Source organism: Lissotriton vulgaris, chromosome 2_2 (genome assembly GCF_964263255.1).
Source record: "Lissotriton vulgaris chromosome 2_2, aLisVul1.2, whole genome shotgun sequence".
Lineage (NCBI taxonomy): Eukaryota > Metazoa > Chordata > Amphibia > Caudata > Salamandridae > Lissotriton > Lissotriton vulgaris.
The window spans coordinates 20637413-20658734 of NC_141688.1; the positions used below are offsets into that span (position 1 = coordinate 20637413).

The window sequence follows — 21322 nt, forward strand, 5'->3', positions numbered from 1 at the left end:
AAAAAGGTGATCCCTCAAAGACACCCTCCTTCCCCAGTCTGGAATCTAAATATAGTACTTACCAGACTTATGGGACCTCCTTTCGAACCTCTACACTCATGCGAACTACAATTCTTAACATGGAAGGTAGCTTTCTTGATTGCCATTACCTCACTCAGGCGAGTTAGCGAATTACAAGCACTAACAATTCAAGAACCTTTCATGCAAGTACATGCTAACAGGGTAGTTCTTAGAACAAACCCTAAGTTTATGCCAAAAGTCGTATCAAATTTCCATATTAATCAATTGATAGAACTGCCAGTTTACTTTTAAAATCCTGTCAGTAGCCGAAAGAGCCCTACACACACTAGATGTTAAGAGCTCTGCTTTACTATGTGGACAGAACGGAATCATTTAGAAAGACAAATCAATTATTTGTTGCTTTTTCACCACAACATAAAGGGAATCCAATATCAAAGTCAGGAATAGCCAGATGGATAGTTAAATGCGTTCAAATATGCGATCAAGAAGCCAAACGCACTTTAACCGTCCCCCCAAGTGCGCACTCTACAAGACAAATGGGGGCATCCATGGCTTTCCTAGGGAATATTCCTCTTGAAGACATATGTAGGGCAGCCACATGGACTACCATACACACTTTCACAAAACACTACTGTGTAGACGTGCAAGCAAAGCAGCAAGCTGCTGTAGGCCAAGCTGTCCTAAACTTTTTCAAACGGCTGCAGCTGGCACGGGTAACCACCGCTAGAGGAGATACTGCTATACATTCTATGCACAGATATGAATTCAGCAGCCCACATGCCTCAAACGGAATATGCTACTTACCAGTATGCATCTGTTCTTGGCATGTAGGGCTGCTGACATTCATATCGCCCGCCCTCCTCCCCGGTGCCTTTCGCAGCTGCAGCATTATCTTTTGCATGGCCAGCTCTTACTTTACGATCTCCATCTCTGCCACAATGGCGAAACAGAGGATGGAGAAGATGCCCATGTGCACTGTAGTCCAGGGGAGGAGTCAGCTATTTCGTGATACTCGGACTCTTCCAGGACAACAAAGTGCAATCATCCAGACCTTACACTAGGCGGTGATCTATGCACAGATATGAATGTCAGCAGCCCTACATGCCAAGAAGAGATGCATACTGGTAAGTTGCATTTTCCTTCCTTATTGCTATTACCTCTCTTAGATTAAGTGAGATACAGGCTTTCACAATACAAGAACCTTTTTTACAACTACATCGTAACAAAGTGGTTCTAAGAACTAATTCTAAATTCCTTCCAAAAGTCATTACTCCTTTTCATTTAAACAATTCTGTAGTTACCAGTCTTTTTCCAAAACCCTGACTCTGTGTCAGAAAGAGCTCTACACACTCTAGATGTTAAAAGAGCTCTTCTCTACTATAGAGATGAGACTAAATGTTTTTGAAAAACAAAACCATTATTTGCATCTTTCTCTCCACCTCATAAAGGCAACCCCATCTCTACGGGTGGAATTGCACAGTGGATTGTAAAATGTATACAAGTGTGCTATCAAAAAGCAAAACGTACGTTAACAGTTCCCCATAGAATGCACTCATGCAAGCTAGGAGCCTCCATGACTTTCTTAGGGAACATCCCCTTAGACATATGCAAGGCAGCAACATGGTCTACAACACACAACTTCACTAAACACTACTGTGGTGATGTGAGAGCCAAGCAGCGAGCTGCAGTAGGCCAAGCTGTTCTTAAAACTCTTTTTCAAACAACTGCAACAGATACAGGTGACCACCGCTAGCGGAGACATTGCTGCACAATCAATGCGTAGTGTAGTATCTGCAGCTCATATGCCTCGAACAGAAAATGCTACTTACCAGTATGCATCTGTTATCATGTAGAGCTGCAGATCACTACACACCCTCCCGCCTTCCTCTGGACTTGTATCTGTTCCAGTTTTTATCTTACTTCGATGCAAACGCATGGACATCCTTCTTCTTTTTTTTTTTTTTTTTTCTTTACTTCTAACTTCGTCCAAGGGAGGAGTCACCTATCTCGTGACTACAAAAGACTTCTTCCAAAACGACGACAACATGCAATCATCTGAGCCCAACACCAAGTGGCAATCTAATGCATAGTGTAGTGATCTGCAGCTCTACATGCCAAGAACAGATGCATACTGGCAAGTAGCATTTTCCTTTTTAATGAGGCTTTAAAAGGTGCCTGGTAGTGTGGGTTGGCTGCCTGGCCAATAACTCAAGGATCTGAAAGAAACAGGTTACTATTAGATTCCTTAACTTGGAATATCCCCAGGCGTCAGCCTGGATCCGGAAACATTTGCGTAGCAGTACCCTTGCGCATCGGTAGGTGTAGTCTGTGGCTCTGTGTCCGTCATTGGTGCCAGGATGACTTCGCCGGAGTACTTAGATGCCGCCCTGGCGCGCTGACTTCAGTTTTGTTTTCCACGCCAGTAAGCACCGATCTGGAAAAAAGTGGTACCCTTTAGTCCTTTTTTGACAAACTTTTTCGATCCTTTACTCGTGCGACACGGCCGGGGGTTCGGGTGACACACATGTCGTGGCCTGCTCCATACCCGCCGGTCCCTGGGCAGAACGCAACGCCGTCGGGTTCCGCGGTGCCTTCGGGCCCCGCGGTCCCGACTGGGGGCTCGAGCGGGCTGGGTGCTTCGGCCTTGGCGCCGTCTGCAATTTCGGTCCCAACTCCGCAGGGCCCTGTCAGATCCGGGTTGCCGCTGGCCAACCTAACGACCCCTCCACTGGCTTCTACTCCTAGGGTGTTGTCCCCGATCCACCCCTCGATCCGGTTCCGATGTCGGAAAGGTGTCTTATCTCAACGCCGAGAGGTGCAATACTTCTATAATCCGGCCCCATCATTTGATCCGGAGTACGAGGAGATGGAGGGAGAGGCGGATTGGGAGGAGTCTGAGGACCCTCTGGCACGAGAGCCAGTCTTTCAGGACTGGGCAGGTGAACTAGGGGAGGCCAGTGGTTTGGACACAACACTGGATTTGTCTCTCCTCCTACCGTGGCCACGGAGGAGGGGGCTGCCTACAGTGTGGTGTTAACTAGGGCAGCCAAGGCCTTGTCTCTTGAGCTCCCTGTCACGGCCGAAAGGACTAACCTACTCACTGAGGTCCTCAAACCGCAGGCAAGCTCTTCGGAGCCTCTACTACCGTTCAATGAGGCCTTAACTGACGTTCTGTTGGGCTCTTGGTCCAGGCCCGCTACAGGTCCCCCTGTAGATGGGAACGTGGCCAGACGCCACTGCCTGGCACCGGACGACCCTTGTTTCCTGTCCACCTACCCCACCCCTGAGAGGCTGGTTATCTAGGCCTCTAATTCCCAGACTGCATTCCCAACAGCTCCTCCTGATCAGGAATCCAAAAGGTATGAACAGTACGGGAAAAAGATGTTCTCATTTAGTTTGGGGTTGCAGTCGGTCAACACCGCTTGCCATTTGGGCTGTTATACCCACTCTCTGTGGGACACGGTTGCGAACGTGCTGCCACAATGCCAGGAGGAGGCCTGGGTTAAACTCGCCCAAGCCATTGCAGAGGGGCTAGATGTGGCATGGTCTTCCATTTGATGTGGGCTGGATACCACTGACTCGCTAGGCAGGCCGATTGCAACGATGGTGGCAGTTCGCCGCCACCCCTGGCTGAGGTCCGCCAATTTTTCGGCTGATGTCCAGAACACCCTTATAGACACGCCTCTTTGGGGACAAGGCAGAGTAAGTACTACAGGGCTACGGCCAAGTCCTTGGGCCTATCGGCCCGCGCCAGAAAACTGCTGCCTTTCGCTCCTTTCGTGGCCAAGGAAGGGGCACCATGACACATCTTGCCAGCCACGGGCCGCAGACTAACATCCAGCACGGTGGCGGACATGGTAACCGCCATGGCGGTGCCAGGGGACAACTGTGAGGTCAGACCACATCCACCCGCAGCATCTGCCTCAAAGCCTTCCTAGTCTGAGCTTTCAGGCCCATTTAATGCCAGTGGGGGGCAGGGAATCACATAGGACAGGTGGGTGCTGCAAATCGTCTGAAGGGATACCCCCTCCCCTTCGAGTCGAACCCTCCAGCCATGCCACCGCAATACCACCGCGTGTTGGAGGATCCCTTGCAACTTCTACAAGAGGAAGTTACGACCCTCTTGGCCAAGGGGGCCATCGAGCACGTTCCTGGACCAAAAGTAGGGCTAGGTTGTTGCTCCCACTACTTTCTGGTTCCCAAGAATGGCAAAGGAGGCCTACACCCTATCTTGGACCTGCAGAACGTCAACGGCCTCCTCCGGAAGGAGAAGTTCAAGATGCTGACTCTGGCTCAGGTCTTAGTTGCCCTAGACCCGGGAGACTGAATAGTAGCGTGTGACTTGCAGGACGCTTATTTTCAAATCCCTGTCCTGCCGGCCCACCGGCGTTACCTGCGGTTCACGGTAGGCCTCGAGCACTTTCAGTTTACTGTTCTCCCCTTCGGCCTTACCAGCGCCCCTCTGGTGTTCACGAAAGTGATGGTGGTGGTCGCAGCTCATCTGCGCAGATTAGGGGTGTCAGTCTTCCCCTATCTCGACGACTGGTTGTTGAAGGCTGGCTCGCCCCAGACAGTTGTCCGCCACCTCCAGACTATGGCCAACCTCCTGCACCTCAATGTGCCGAAGTCACACCTGTGTCCCTCTCAGAAGCTCCTCTTCTTCGGAGCGGTACTAGACTCTGCGCAGTTTTGGGTTTACCCTCCTGAACTGCGGGTTCGGGATATTCAGGCTCTGATTCCATTCTTTCAGCCTTTATCCCAAGTCGCGGTCAGGTTGACGCAGCAGCTTCTGGGGCTGATGGCCTCCTGCATCCTTCTGGTGCTTCACGCCAGGTGGCGGATGCGGGCTCTGCAGTGGGACCTGAAGTTTCAGTGGGCCCAGTATCGGGGCAACTTGCCCGACCATGTCTTGATCTGAGGGCACTGCAAGACAGTTGCAGTGGTGGCTCATGGACCACGATTGGGATAGCGGTAGATCCTCTTCCTACCCCAACTGGAGCACATAGTTGTGACACTCGTCCCTCCTGGGCTGGGGGGGGGGGGGGGGGGGGGGCACATGGGAGAGGCGGAGATCAGAGGTCTCCGACAGAGTCCCGGCTCCACATCAACCTTCTGGAGCTGCGGGCGATCCGGCTTGCACTGAAGGCATTCCTTCCGTCTGTCCGGGAGAGTGTAGTGCAGGTGTTCACGGACAACACCACTGCCATGTGGTACTCCAACAAACAGGGCGGGGTGGGGTCGTGGACCCTATGCCAGGAGGCTCTGCGCCTCTTGCAATGGCTGGAACAGCAGGGCGTGACCCTGGTTGTTCAACACCTGTCAGGTTCCCTGAACGCCAGGGCGGACGAGCTCAGCCGTGCATGATGGATCTCAAATTGAGTCTGAACTCTAACGTGGCGCAAGGTCTCTTTCAGCAGTGGGGAGAGCCTTGGTTAGATCTATTCGCCACAGAAGAGAAGGTGCAATGTCATCAGTTATGCGAGTTGGAATTTCCAAGGCGGTACTCCCTCAGACGGTTTTCATCGCAAGCTGCAGTCTGTTGTACGCCTTTCCTCCTATACCACTTCTGCCACAGTGCTGAAGATCAGGCGCGACCGGGCCCAAGTCATCCTTGTGGCTCCAGACTGGGCACGAAGATACTGGTATCCCAAGCTACTCAGCATGTCAGTCGATCCCCTGATTCGTCTGGCTCTTCAGGAGGGCCTTCAGTCGCAGCAGCAGGGGACAGTCCTCCACCCAAACCTGTTCAGCCTCCACCTCCATGTGTGGAGACTGAGCGGCGACAGTTAAGGCCATTTGACTTGCCTCCTGAAGTCTGTAGTGTGATTCTGGCAGCCAGGCGTCCCTCCACAAAACAGTATACGCCTGCAGGTGGAACAAATTTGTGGCATGGTGCATAGCAAAGGCTGTGGATCCACTCTGCCCCCATTTCGGAGGTTCTCCTCTTTCTCTTGCCCAACTGGGCTCTGCTCTCTGCACTCTTAAGGGCTACCTCTGCCATTTCCGCCTTCTTAAGGCTCCCTGATCAGCCCTCTCTTCCAGTCCCCAGTTGTAAATGGGTTCTTGAAGGGCATCCCGCATGTTCCCCCTGTTTCTTTAGTGATGCCTCAGTGGGACTTGAATCTTGTTCTGACTTAGTCTGTGCGCTCCCTTCGAGCCACTTAACTGTCCTCTTAGTCTTCTCACTCATAAGACTGCGTTCCTGGTTGCCATCACCACTGCCAGGAGAGTGAGTGAGCTCCAGGCTCTTTCTTCACAACCTCCTTTCCTTTCTGTCCATCCGGACAAAGTTGTGTTGCAGACGCGAACCTCTTTCCTGCCCTAGGTAGTCACAGCCTTCCACATCGAGCAGTCCATCCTTCTTTCCGCCTCTGCATCCCTCGAAAGAGGAAGAGAGGCTCCACCGTCTGGACCCAAAACATGCGCTCATTCTATCTGGACCGTACACGCCAGTTCCGGGTGGATGACCAACTGTCTGTTACGTGGCCGTCTGTTACGTGGCCTATCTTTTACAAGCGGACCATTTCTTGATGGGTCGTTTTGTGCATCAAAGCTAGTTATTCACTGGCTAAAAAGGAGTCTCCCATGGGGCTGCATGCCCATTCCAGTCGGGCCACAGCAGCTACTACTGCCCTAGTTTGAGGAGTCCCCTGTGCAGCTACGTGGGCCTCGCTGCACACGTTCGCAAGACACTACTGCCTGTACAACTAAGTCCGGTGAGCTGGCTATTTCGGCCGTTCCGTTCTCCAGGACTTTCTGGTGTGATTATTAGTTCGCAGACCCACCACTGGGGTTGGTATTGCTGGGGTATCTATTCTAAGGTGAGGAATCTAATACTAACCGGTTTCTTTCAGATGCGCAAATTACTTGCCTTCGGTAACGATATATCTGTAGTTAGCATTAGATTCCTTCCCGCCCCACCCATCCTTCCCGTTCTGCGAACAGATATCTAGGGTTAAGGTCATCACTTCTCAGGGCTCTAGTTTCATGGCACCAGTGTTGGTTTTTATCATGGCTCTGCGTTTATGGCGCGGAAAAGCTGTGTAAGAACTGACGTCAGCGCGCGAGGGCGGCGTCTAAGTACTCCGGTGGCGTCATCCCAGCACCACCACCAACAACGACAGCGCGGAGCCGTAGACCACGCCTACCGACGCGCAAGATTACTGCTACGCAAAAGTTACTGGATCCAGACTGATGCCTGGGGATATTCTAAGGTAAGGAATCTAATACGAACTACTGTTTCTTACAGATATAGTTACCAAAGGTAAGTAACTAGTGCTTTATGGATCACAACGAACAAGCACATCTGCTGGTTCGGGGTTGTCAAGTCTTATATGTGGGTCTCCTAAGATAGTTTCACTGTGCTCTCCTCTACACTAAGTTCACTATCTGTGAAAGGAGTCCACAGTGAGCCATATAATGCACCTTTGAGAAACAACATGGCAGAGCTGAATTATGATGAGCAATAATTCAGTAGAACCTATTCATGGCAATGAATGCAGAGAAATTCAGCAGGAGCTAAAAATAAATTCCAAGCTGCAGTCGTAGACCGATGGACAATCAACACATTTTATGACTGTCTAGTATGACTGTTGCTAAATCTGTATTGTAGGCCCCTCTAAGCCTGGACTCTTAAAACATATCTGTTAAAGAGCTAACTGGAAGATTCAGATCATAAGTTTGCCTATGATGAGCATTAAGTTAGACTTTTTCCTGTCAGTAGAACAGTTGGAAAGGCTGAAAATTGGTGGAAGCCATGAAGACGTGCGGGGTGAGTAGTTTTTTGCAAGAGCAGTTAAGAGCTAGGAATGGTAGCACTGGGCCCATTTCAGTTGTGGACAGATGCAAACTGGCTCTTTTAGCATGTTATCAGCATACAGGCATCCTTTTTATAGGCCTTAATCGAAGATTACTTTTTTGATAACAATTGTATCAGACAGCTACTCCAAGGAGTGTCCCGGCGCAAAGCAGAGATCGGAATAATGGCTTAAGTCTGCACAAAAAGTTTTTTCTTAAACATTGCAACACCACTCGGAGGATGCACATTCCAACCCAGGTACACTAGAGACTTTTCTTCCTGCTCTTGCAAGCTGAATCCAGGGGATCTCTGCCAGAAATGTTTTACCAGATCTCAGCTGTCTTGTGGGGTTATGAAAGCCAAAATTGATTCCGAGTTAGGTGGGCCCTGATATAGAGTATCTTCTACCAATGAGACCCTTAAATATGACCTAAACTAACAGGCAGCCAATGTAGTACTTGCAAATGTGGCAAAATCAGTGTTGTCTTAGGAACATTTACCAGGAGCCGGGCTGCCGCATTCCTGATCACTTGGAGTTTGTCCATCAGGTACTCAAAGCCAAAATATAATGCATTACCAAAATCTATTCTAGATGTTAACACCAGAAATACACTTTTCTGTGCTGAAAAGACCAAAAGGCAGAAGTTTTAGGGACCTCATAATCCCAAAACGGGTGCATACCAACATTTTTACTTTAGGCCTAAAGGACAGCCTGTTATCAAATTGAATACCCAGATTTTTAACGGAGCCTTTCTGGGGTCATGGAGTAGTCTGTCCAATTTTTGCCAGGAATCTGGTGGGATATGGATCCTCCCAAAGAGATTGTTTTCTCCATTGCATTTGAGTTTAGCCGTTGCTAACCAATGAAAAACAGCAGTTGGGAATGTTTTAATCGGTGTACTCTTTAACCCAACTACCTTGTCCCAAGAGAAAAGCAATTGTCATCACACAGCACACTAGCTCCAAATCTTTTGTTAGTTGAGCCAGAGAGGTATGATGTGGAATAAAGGTATGGGGTAGCCCTGCCGGACTCCCGTAAGTTCATCACATGGATTGGTGGCGCATGGAGGCCACGTTAGAGTTCAGACTCAATTTGAGATCCATCATGCACGGCTGAGCTCGTCCGCCCTGGCGTTCAGGGAACCTGACAGGTGTTGAACAACCAGGGTCACGCCCTGCTGTTCCAGCCATTGCAAGAGGCGCAGAGCCTCCTGGCATAGGGTCCACGACCCCACCCCGCCCTGTTTGTTGGAGTACCACATGGCAGTGGTGTTGTCCGTGAACACCTGCACTACACTCTCCCGGACAGAGGGGAGGAATGCCTTCAGTGCAAGCTGGATCGCCCGCAGCTCCAGAAGGTTGATGTGGAGCCGGGACTCTGTCGGAGACCTCTGATCTCCGCCTCTCCCATGTGCTCCCCCCCAGCCCAGGAGGGACGAGTCTGTCACAACTATGTGCTCCAGTTGGGGTAGGAAGAGGATCTACCGCTATCCCAATCGTGGTCCATGAGCCACCACTGCAACTGTCTTGCAGTGCCCTCAGATCAAGACATGGTCGGGCAAGTTGCCCCGATACTGGGCCCACTGAAACTTCAGGTCCCACTGCAGAGCCCGCATCCGCCACCTGGCGTGAAGCACCAGAAGGATGCAGGAGGCCATCAGCCCCAGAAGCTGCTGCGTCAACCTGACCACGACTTGGGATAAAGGCTGAAAGAATGGAATCAGAGCCTGAAAATCCCGAACCCGCAGTTCAGGAGGGTAAACCCAAAACTGCGCCGAGTCTAGTACCGCTCCGAAGAAGAGGAGCTTCTGAGAGGGACACAGGTGTGACTTCGGCACATTGAGGTCATGGAGTAGTCTGTCCAATGTTTGCCAGGAATCTGGTGGGATATGGATCCTCCCAAAGATTGTTTTCTCCATTGCATTTGAGTTTAGCCGTTGCTAACCAATGAAAAACAGCAGTTGGGAATGTTTTAATCGGTGTACTCTTTAACCCAACTACCTTGTCCCAAGAGAAAAGCAATTGTCATCACACAGCACACTAGCTCCAAATCTTTTGTTAGTTGAGCCAGAGAGGTATGATGTGGAATAAAGGTATGGGGTAGCCCTGCCGGACTCCCGTAAGTACATCACATGGATTGGTGGCGCATGGAGGAATCCAAACTTGTTGGCTCATCTTAGTTAACCAATTGTTAGCCATTCCAAAGCGGTGCCTGGTGCAATTGGCTTCATATGGTTTGGAATGACTGATAATCAGTTTTTGTATTTAAGTAGCTACTGAAGAATGGTGCAAGGGCCCAGGGGATAGTTAATTAGAATGTTTGGATGGAATGGTGAAGTGAGTTTACGCGAAGTGCGAGAGGGGTATAAAAACCGGTATGAGGGCAGAGTTGAGAGAAGGTGTAATTGATAGTCAAGGGAGCAGGAGGGAGAGTTTGGACACAGATGAAAGTATGTGTGGTAAATAGTTTGTGGTAGCGTGATGGATGATTGGAGTAGAGGCTGAGGGAGGGAAGGGGGTAATCAAGAAGGGGAATGCAGAGATGTGTGGGGATGTTAGATGGGAAAATTAGTCTGGGCTTCTTGAACTAAGGATTCTGACTGTTAATTGTAAAGTAATCCACCACTCTATCCCTGATATATTTTTCTGGTATTTCGGTGTTAAATTTGTGCGACTGGGCTGAAAAGTAAACCTGCTGAACTGTGGCTGGCGCCATACCTTGTGTTAGATGATGACAGTTTAGCTACCAGAGATTGTAAAGCTAAGGAATCTAGAACTGGCACTTCATTGACCAGGTATTGAATTGGAGAGGTTGGGAGAGGCAGGAATGCCGATCTAGTCTCCCCTAGTGGGTAGACTATTCATGGATGTGCTCGGGAAAGGAGTAGTATAAAACCCTAAACAAGAACGTGCCTGAAACACTGATTAAGCTGATAAACAGGAAGGAGAGGGACATGAGATGGCTGATCATGATTGGGAGGCGGCCCTGACTCACCCAATGGATGTCGCTATAAAGTCTAGATTGAGGTGTGCCGCTCGCTCAGAGGAGTCTTCTTGCCACAACCTTGTTCGTGCTACTGGAGTAGCTGACATCTGTTCCTTATTGTGTTCCTTGCCGGTGAGAGGAGTTTCCAGCCGCGAGGCCGCAGAGGAGGCGAGAGGTGCGGCCCCGGGACTGCGAGGACCAGCCTACAACATCCTCACTGTGTCCTCTTCCCGGGTGAGCCGCGCCCCCTCCCAGTGCCCGCCCCCACCGAAGTGCTCTTTACTCCTCGCGGCCCCCGCTTCGCGGGAGCCGCTCGCTCAGAGGAGTCTTCTTGCCACAACCCTGTTCGTGCTACTGGAGTAGCTGACATCTGTTCCTGATTGTGTTCCTTGCCGGTGAGAGGAGTTTCCAGCCGCAAGGCCGCAGAGGAGGCGAGAGGTGCGGCCCCGGGACTGCGAGGACCAGCCTACAACATCCTCAGCTGTGTCCTCTTCCCGGGTGAGCCGCGCCCCCTCCCAGTGCCACGCCCCCTCTCTACCCAGGTGAATATCAGCAGACCCAGTGACGCGCACCGCGGGACGCGCGCGGGGCGAAGCCCGTGCCAAGGGCGGGCCTGTTGTTGCCCGGCAGTGACCGGACCGGGCCACCTCTCTTTGCTCTTTACACTGTCCCTATATTCACCTCACAAGCCTCCACATATGTCTGTTATGCCCGGAAGAACCAGAAGTAAAACCAAATCAGCGATGGCCGTAGCCCAAATTACCGGGCCTATAGACCAATTCATATCCCGGGTTAACGAGTCAATCGATCACAATATCTCTTTACTGGAACGAAGAGTATCCTTGGACCTTATGAACGCTAAACGCTCATCCTTGGGCCCTTTATCAACTGCAAGCTCACCTCCCCAGCAAATTGTAAGCAATCGTTCTCTTCCTTTACCTCAATCTGCTGTTGGTACACTCACAGTACCAAACTTAGTTGACTTATCAGTCTCAATTAGTCTGATTCATCATTTGTTGACCTAGAGGCCACACCAGACCTTGAAGCTTGCCAATCACTTGAAAGGCCAGAGCCCACCATAGACAAATGTCCTCAAGTATCAGGGGAAGGAGGCATTCCTTTATCGTCAGAACTAAGGAATATGCCTAAGACCAAGAAAAAAACCTAAAACCAACATCAGGAATCATAATCTTGTGTCACCAGCCCCAACTTCAACTTCAGGCATTCCTTGTTGGGTCGAAAATATGGTAGCAGACTTAAAATCAGATCTTGAAGCTTCTATATCGGCTCAAATCAAGCCCTTAATGTCAAAAATTGATAGACTAACATCTTTAATCAATACTAAATGGACTAATAAGTCAAGTGGAAATGTGTCCACTCAGTTACAAGAGAACCAAAGAAGCGCCCTTGGTGAATAACATCAATAGCAACCTACCTAAAGACCCCACCGCAAAGGCCAAAATTATATCTGATAAACCAGGAGCAGTAACGCACCATCAGGCTCAAAGGGGGGAAAAAGCTCCTGCGCCCTTACTAACTCCTAGCGGTGTAGACCCTATTACAAAGCCCCAAACACCTTTCTGGCTCCAAAAAAGTGCCTAATCAATCTGCTAAGGGTCCCAAAAGTTCAGCCACCACTTCGACAGCAACTACCTCCCTTAACAAGCCTTATGATTCTAAAACAAGGCCGGCTCGCTTTAAGTCAATCAACTTGCCGCCGGAAGTCTCACCCTTTGTGGTTGTACTGACGGGGGTGCCACCACTGAAGGAGGGTAGTAGAGAAACCCTTGTCGAATTAAAGAATAAATGTGCCCAGTGGCTCCACCTGCACAAACCACTGCCCAATAACATGTGTGGCGAAATACACGCAGTTAGAGGTGATTGGGTGGGTAGAAATACCAAGACCATAGCAGGTGATGTTATAACTATCAACTTTAGGGATGTAGGGGTAGTGAATTATATTTGCAATTCACCTAATAGTGGGCCGGCTACTCAAATACACCCACTTCCCTTGTCCTACTTTCTACCCATGCCCCCAAGACAATATCCCCCCCCAATTCAGCTTTCCAATAAATAGAGGGTATACACATGCTCCACATCATACTATCCATCAGTGGCAGCAACCATGGCAAGGTCCACCTCCTCCTTTTGACCCCTTTGTATCTCAGTTTGCCCACTGGAATAGATTCAGCGCGCTGGAAGAGGTGGACTGACTTAATTCTGTTGAAGCTTTCCCCATGCATTTTGCCATTAATAGGGGTGAGGAGAAGGGCTCACCAGTCATGTCTTACCCGCTATGTTCTAATTTCCCAACTGCGACAGCCACTAGCCTGACTAAGTCACCATCCCCTGCCTTAGAGAGGGAATGTGCAGAATCCCCTAGTCTTAGAGACATCGTTGGTACTAGAGGGAAAACCACCAAGGATAAAATAAAAATCCTTAGCTGGAACCTTGCGGGCATCCATAGGAAACTGGATCTGCCTGAGTGGAGTGATCTGGTTGAAGCACATAAGATCTGTATGTTTCAAGAGACTTGGAGTACAGAACCACTCCACCGGGTTGGGTTTGTCACCTTTTTTATCCCAGCAGAGAAACCCATGAATGGGAAGGGGCGCCCTTCGGGGGGTCTTATTACCTGGGTAAGCATCTCCCTGAACTGCAGAATAACATCTAAGCAGATAAATAATCCAGACATTTTAGGCATTCTACTATGTACTCCATGTAGAGGTTTGACTCTAGCTCTTTACAATGTTTATGCTAGAGGCACAAAAAATGGGAAAATGGGCATACCTCACCTGTAATATCAGATCTTGAGGTGCAGCTCGGGGATTGTAAAGAAGCTGATCATACCCTAGTAGCAGGTGATTTTAATTGCACCTATGAGCCACTCCCCCTAGATGGCATCCCTGATTTGGGCGAAGAAGACAGATGTGGCATCCCTTCACTTTCCATCCCTCCGATTAGGCGCTGGACCCGCAGTGCAGTACAGCTAAATGCACTGACTCTTGAGTTTGGGCTAAGAGCCGCCAATGGCCGTACACCTTCTGACCGGATGGGCGCCCCGACGTTCAACAGGGTTGGTCATACCTCCAGGATTGACTATATCCTGTTGGACCTGGGGCTTTGGAGCAGGGTCGAAGATATGACAGTCATACCGACTGTCGAGTGCGACCACAACTCGCTTTCCCTAACTATCACGAATCCCTGGTCTAATGAAGCACTGTCAGCACCTTCCAAATGCTCACAAAAGGTCACTGTCTCCTCCTGTGGAAGGCGCTTAAAGTGGGACAAAGTTGCCAGTAATCCTGACAAACTTGCTAACATAGAGGTGGTTCTTGTGGCCTCACAAATAGAATTTGACACTATTGACTTAGCCACGGCAGCGGACAGGGCAACACCCATTTTTGAAGCTGCTGTTAAGACTATAGGGGAAGTCTTTTGGGTAAAGGGCAATGCAGGGAGGTTTACGTCTCAGAATAAAACCAAGGGTATGCATGACTGGTATACAGCAGCTTGCAGGAAAGCTAAGTCCCGGCTAATTGAGGCCGTTGAAGGCAAATCTCAACCCCAAATACAGCTAGCCAGGAAAGAACATAAGAGAATATTGGGTCTAGCAAAAAAAAAGTGGGAAGAGGCTTACTGGTCTACTCTTAAAGAAGCTAGCTCCAAGAGGGATCCAAAATGTTTTTGGGATACTATTAGAGCTCGGAACAGGCCTGATAGTGACTTAATAACTTGTAATATCCCTAGTCAGGCGTGGGTCAAACACTTTTCCAAGCTCTACACCCGCCAAGCTGACCAACCGCTGACGAGCGACTCACAAGGGGGGGTTGTGGGCTCATCCATGCTCCCTCCAATTTGGAACATCCAGCCTAGCGACTTTGATTTTACCATCAAAGAGGTCGAATATGCAATAGGCACTATTATTCCCCAAAAAGCGGCTGGCCCGGATGGTATCCCCGGTGACCTTTTAAGATCAGATACTTCAAAGTGGGGAAAATTGATCCATTCCCTACTCGTCGCTATCTGTAGGGGCGCCCCTGTCCCCTCCTCGTGGAAGGGGGCGGAGGTGGTCCCTATTTACAAAAAAGGCCCCAGGGAAGATCCGTCAAATTATAGGCCCATTAGCCTGTTAGACATCAGCCAAAAAGTAGTTGGCAAGGTTCTACTGCTAAGAATTAATAATTGGGTAGACGAAAACAAAATCCTTACTGACTACCAGGCGGGCTTTAGAGTGGGAACTGGGACAATCGAGCAAGCTTTTAGGCTTATGATGGTCTATTGGAAAGTTGTGGTCATAGGCAAAGGCAGTCTTTATCTCGCGTTTATCGATTTAAAGACTGCCTTTGACCTTGTACCTAGAGAGACCTTATGGAGCGTACTGGCCGATATGGGGTTACCGCATTACTTGCTTGTATTACTTGTTAGGTTGCACGAAAATAGTTTTGCCCAGATTAGGTGGGGCCCAGGGGGGGGGGGGGAAACTAATAGTATCCCGGTAGAGAGAGGTGTCCGCCAGGGATGTGTGTTAGCTCCCACCCTTTTCTCCCTCTACATCAATGGGGTGGTTGAGCATCTTCGGAAACATCCCTCAGATGAACCATTCCTGGCTGGCGACCGCATACCAACCCTCCTCTTCGCGGATGATACGCTCTTAATATCCAAGACCCCAATAGGCCTCCAAAGACTCTTAAATAACTATCAATCTTTCTGTGCTAATCGCGGCCTGGTAATCAACACAAGTAAAACAAAATATCTTTTTCTGAACCCTCCCAAAAAACCAGTCCGCTCTCCTATCTTGAATGCTGAACCACTGGAGAGTAGTGAGTTTACAATGGGGTATACCCTAAGAACTCGCTGACCTGGGTCAGTTAACATAGGTACATGTATAGTGGTCAGGATCTATAGATTCTAGTCACGAATTAATCATGGAGAAATTTTTCACACTGTTTAACAAAAATTACCAATATGTAGTACACAAAAGCATTTATTTCAACATTTCTGTGATATTGTGATTCACACTACTAAAATAGAAACCACAAGCATTGAAAAGAGAAAAACCAATTACTTCATTGGATTAACTGAGGACTAGAGGACATAGGTCTCAGAGACTTTCTTATATAACAACGCTCTTGTGGAGACAGTTCTTAAGAATTCGCTACATATTACATATTTACAAATGCGCTCGGAGTGACAAAGAAAGGGAGACAGTTAGGTGGGTTGGGTGTGGTTGGGTATAGGTGAGGACTGGGTAAAGGGTGTTGTGACCTTATTACAATCACAGTGGTTAGAGATGCAACCTTTACAGACTAATTTAGTTCATTAGTTCCGTTATATTCTTTAACAAAGGATCCGTATTATTCAATGGGTTGCTTCCTATGTTAAAGTCAGATGCAATCCGGTCTACGTTTCGACCCCTGGATTAAGGGTTGATTGAAGCGACCGGGCAGCGCTGATGAAAGCACCGTCTCTGATTTAGTCCTGAGGACACGCAGTTCAAAACTCTGAAACAAGATTCACCTGTTATATCCGGATGTACCAAGACATGAGATTATAAACGATTTGAGTGGAAAACCACGGATGTCCTAGCTTCTATATATCACTATGGAACGGACGATGGTCCAACCCAAATAGTCCACTGGACGGCCCTATAATAAGCGCTCCTGTACCTTTATGTCCTGAAGAAGACCCCAGCTTGAGGCTTCAATCAACCCTTAATTCAGGGGTCGAAACGTAGCCCGGATTGCATCTGACTTTCTTAACATAGGAAGCAACCCATTGAATAATACGGATCCTATGTTAAAGAATATAACGGAACTAATGAACTAAATTAGTCTGTAAAGGTTGCATCTCTAACCACTGTGATTGTAATAAGGTCACAACACCCTTTACCCAGTCCTCACCTATACCCAACCACACCCAACCCACCTAACTGTCTCCCTTTCTTTGTCACTCCGAGCGCATTTGTAAATATGTAATATGTAGCGAATTCTTAAGAACTGTCTCCACAAGAGCGTTGTTATATAAGAAAGTCTCTGAGACCTATGTCCTCTAGTCCTCAGTTAATCCAATGAAGTAATTGGTTTTTCTCTTTTCAATGCTTGTGGTTTCTATTTTAGTAGTGTGAATCACAATATCACAAATGTTGAAATAAATGCTTTTGTGTACTACATATTGGTAATTTTTGTTAAACAGTGTGAAATTTCTCCATGATTAATTTGTGACTAGAATCTATAGACCCTGACCACTATACACGTACCTATGAACCCCTGGAGAGGGTAGAAGTTTTTGACTATCTTGGGATACGCCTTTCACATAAAATGGAATGGACACCACACTTGGACAAAATGCTTTTAACCCATAAGAGAATAACAGGAGCTCTCCTGAAAACAACGCTCCTGTAAAATAAGACCTATAGCTACAGTCCTAGAAATATACTCGGCTAAGGGTGTCAGCTTTGCTCTCTATGGGGCCGAACTCTGGGGATCATGCATTTCCGATGCTCTACCAAGATCAGAGATGAAATTTTGTAGAGCGATTATGTCTCTACCGCAGGGAACTCCCACGGTCCCGCTAATGTTGGACCTGGGATGCCGCCCAATTTATGGCCTCGCAAAATCTCGTCCACTCTTGCTCTGGGCGCGGCTTTGGCGTGTGGAGGAACTCAGTAAATATGCTCAAGGCCTTGCAGAAATCAGGTCACTACCAGGGTGGCACAAAATTAAATGGTTAAGAGACATGAAGTTGCTGCTAGCCAATCTGGGCCTCAATGAAGCGTGGATAAATAGAACTTCACCCCCGAAGCTAACGCTCAAGAAACTATATTGGGACTGGATCTCCACAAAAAGAAACACTAGTACTACTTTGGGCAGACTTCCGGAGGATTTCTTGAAGTTTAAAGACCAACCCAAACGGGAAGTGTATCTTGACACTATTGAAAAACCCTTTGACAGGGCTTTATATTTTAAATTCAGAGCAGGAACCCTTCCCCTTCATTCTTTTACATCGAGTTGGAAATCACGTGAACAAACCAGAGTTTTGCCCAGCGTGCTTAATCAAACCAGAGTCATTGGCGCATTTTATGTTCGAGTGCAGAGAGTATGCAAATCCAAGAAGGGTTTGGCTCAAAAATCTATGTCGCCAGTTGGGTACCAAGAGTCATGTGACTGCAATCAGGATATTAATGTCTGATAGCCGTGCCACCTATGCTTGTGTCTTAGCCAAATTTTTATCATGGGCTTGGTCCATCCGCACCAAAAGGCTCAAATTGACTGTTTAATTCCTTTTTAAAATATAGTTGCTTCCTTAATGAACTGCTTTGTAGATCTGTGAGAACGTTTTACATATGCTTTTCTGATTTTACAAATTGTTGTATTGTGATTTACGTGCTGCTTTAATGATAATTATTTTATCGAAATAAAGCCTTTTTGACTTTGATTTATACAGCTCAAACCACTGCACAGGGTTTACTATGACAGGGAGCGATTGAATAAAATGGGAAGAATAGTATCCCCAGACTGTAGGAAAGTCCCTCTGTTCCCATTGCATCTCACTTATTGCGGGGCTGTCCAACCATTTAAGCCTACTGGAACACGATAGTACATGAAGCTCATAATATTTTGTAAGTAGGTATCGCACTCAAGCCAAAGTACATCCTTCTCTACATGCCAAAGGATGTAGATGACCCACGGGCCAAACTCCTTTTCAGCAACCTGGGTTTAGTTGTTGCAGGTGCACGGGAGGGGGGTGCTGGAAGTCCCTACTCTACAGGAATGGAGGAAGGGGGTGGACATCTAAATGGCCATAGAGGTAGGGGATGTCCCTGCAAATTTTACAGGGTTTGGGAGATTGGATAAAATATAACTATTCGGACCTTGTTGGTATGACTAGGCCTCCATGCAACAAGCTCGAAGGCCATGATGGCATTGTTTGCTGAAGTTTCTATCCGTATTTGATTGTCGAACATTGCACGGTAGCTGTCCAGTGTGGTGAAGTGCTTACCATCCTCTGGCGTATTACTGTTACCGCTGTGTGGCAGTACGACATTGTGGAGCTCGCTCTAGTAATAACCATTCTCCTCAAAAATGAAATTGTACTCTAAATCTTTCATTGCTTGACCTGTCATGGTTTAGATTTGTTTGGAGGTTCTGAAGCTGGAGAAACTGGCTCGAAGAGCCTACTGTTAAAAGAAAAGTGTTTGACTCTAGTCCTTCACATGATTAGCAACTGTTTACGTGTAACGTCTACTGAAACATGAAGTGCTTTGACTTTTAAAGTGTCTTTTTCTCATGTTACTTACTGTTATTCCCAAGGTGTGCTTTAAATACTTCTGTCGCTCCTGCTGGCACTGGCAACACTCAATGGAGATCCTGCGTCACCATCGCCCTCTGATGCGCAACCAGAAGAGTCGTGACTCCAGCTAAGATGCTAGCATTACCATTGGGAAGACTTGCAGTAAAACCACAGCAGTTATGCAGGAAAGTTTGTTACCTGCCAAATGGAGAGCACTTCCCGGTGCAGAATCCGGATTGGGAATGCGCTTAGTAAGGACTAACTGGAAATCTAGAGGAAAAATCACCTTTTGCACTTGCTGGTCTTTTATTGTTTTCTGCACTAATGCACAGTGAATTATCGGTGTTTTTTTAGGTTTGAATGGGTAATGGGGAAATTGGATATTGACCCTGCCCTAAAGGTTCTTGCAGTTCCCAGACGTTGGTCTGTTTCTTGTTGACGCCAAGCAAGAAAGGCCATGTGTTTCAGAAGATGTTACTGTAGGTTATGGATGCCTTCAGAAGAAGTTTTTTTTATTTATTAGAAGGCGCTTTTTTTACATTCCTTGCAATACTGATGGTAAAAATGCAGGTTCCATTGATCCCCAAGTTTTGCAGTTTGCCATACAGTGCCTTCCAAATTTATTTAACTCCCATCTGAACTGCATAAACTGATTGTTCAGCTGGTTTTTTTACTGGAACAACAAAGGGAGACTCTGTTCTTCATTTAAACCAAATCATATATCACATTTTACGCTAGAAAAGGTTTTTACCAGTTCCTTTTTACACTCTTAGTCGGTTTTTAAGTCGTTTGAAAAAAACGAAAGGTTTTCTTTTTTTCTGGCAGCTTTTAACATAATTGCATATTTCATTTGTCTGGGGCTGCTAGTATAGAAGAGGGAAAGATCTATTTTTTTTCTTTTCGTTGTTGTGAAACCGAGATCTGTTTGCAACCAGAAGACCAGATTTGTTTGAATTTGACTGAACCGGATAAATGACAGCCGAGTGCCGCTGTAAATAGTTTTAAAGTTTGTTGCACTTTTTTAATTTGCACTGGAAGGGTGTTTAATAAGAGGTTTTTAATCACAGGCACGAGATTTAAACTTATTGTTTCTTGAGGTAGGGGGAGAGGAAGGGACATTTCCTTTCGCAATGGCAGATGGTGGGTTCAAGAGTCTTTATCTCCAAGAGGGGTTAAAGTCGGTCTCTTTATTTTTGTCTTGGGGAGTCTTTGTCCTCAACAGTGCAGCAGACATGAGCTGGAGTGCTCTGCATTTCAGATTTTGAGGTATTAATTTTTAAACTTAATTTTTACTTCCCCTCGATTAGAAGCTGTGTGCCAAAGAACTGGTGTTTGATTATTTTGTTCCTTCCCCCTACACGCCCGCTGAGCTGTTGCCTTGATGCCTACCCTAGCTGCTCTAATTGTGGGGTTAAACTTTACTTTCTGTTGTGAAGCTATGTGTGTCTCTACCTCATTGTAGTTATGCAGGCAGGGCTGCAGTTACCTACGGATGTGGAGTAAGCTGTGGTGTTATTTTTGGCACATAATAAACACGTTGAAGCAGTACACTTTGTCTGTGTCTTCATGCATGGTAAATGTTTAAATTGTGTTTTTTCATTTTGTGTGGTTAGCCAATACCTTTTTATCTAAAATGATATGTAGCATACCTACAGGGGCTTCCATCCAGCTCTTCCTAGATTCGGTTTCATTTTACTTTTTCTTGCCCTGCAGCATGTAGCAGTGAATGAGCCATTGGTTAACTTCACTGTGTGGATGTGCTTTTTGTTAAAGAGCTGCAAGTCGACACTAAGTTTTCTGCAGCGCTGTGGCATTATTTTGAGATCAAAAATGTTGCAATTGGCTATTTATTTTTCTTTAGCCTGGTCCCGGCAGCTTCCTCAGGTTTGCAAAAATGATGGCAAAAACATTGACTAAGACCAACTTGCTTTGCCGGTACTTGTTTTTTTTCGGACTTCTTTTGCCTGCATTGATTCTCTGCTCGCAATATGCTTATTATGGGCTGTTTAGTAATTGGATTATTAATTGAGGCGGGTTACACTCCACATCAATAATCGCAACCTTTTATCAGGGTGAACCCTTAAAGTTCCCAAATTAACCTGAGCTCGACCCACTGGTAGTTATGGCACAAAGCAGTCAGGCTTAACTTGGGGCATTGTGTATGTAATCGGTACCAAAACGGTCCAGTTGAAATGCAACACATGAAAAATCCCTCCAAGAATTAG

The 21322-nt window shown here is 47.4% G+C and overlaps 1 protein-coding gene across 7 annotated transcripts in view; it reads left to right on the forward strand.

Moving 5' to 3' along the window:
- Positions 1 to 20645, forward strand: part of CPEB1 (cytoplasmic polyadenylation element binding protein 1) — a 443269-nt gene extending 422624 nt beyond the window's left edge. For all 7 annotated transcript variants that reach the window (XM_086959196.1, XM_086959198.1, XM_086959197.1 and 4 more), the window contains one exon: positions 19118 to 20645. In XM_086959196.1, the coding sequence (XP_086815322.1) occupies positions 19118 to 19228 (111 nt within the window). In that variant the 3' untranslated portion in view covers positions 19229 to 20645. The remainder of the gene's footprint in view (positions 1 to 19117) is intronic.
- Positions 20646 to 21322: the final 677 nt, after the last annotated feature.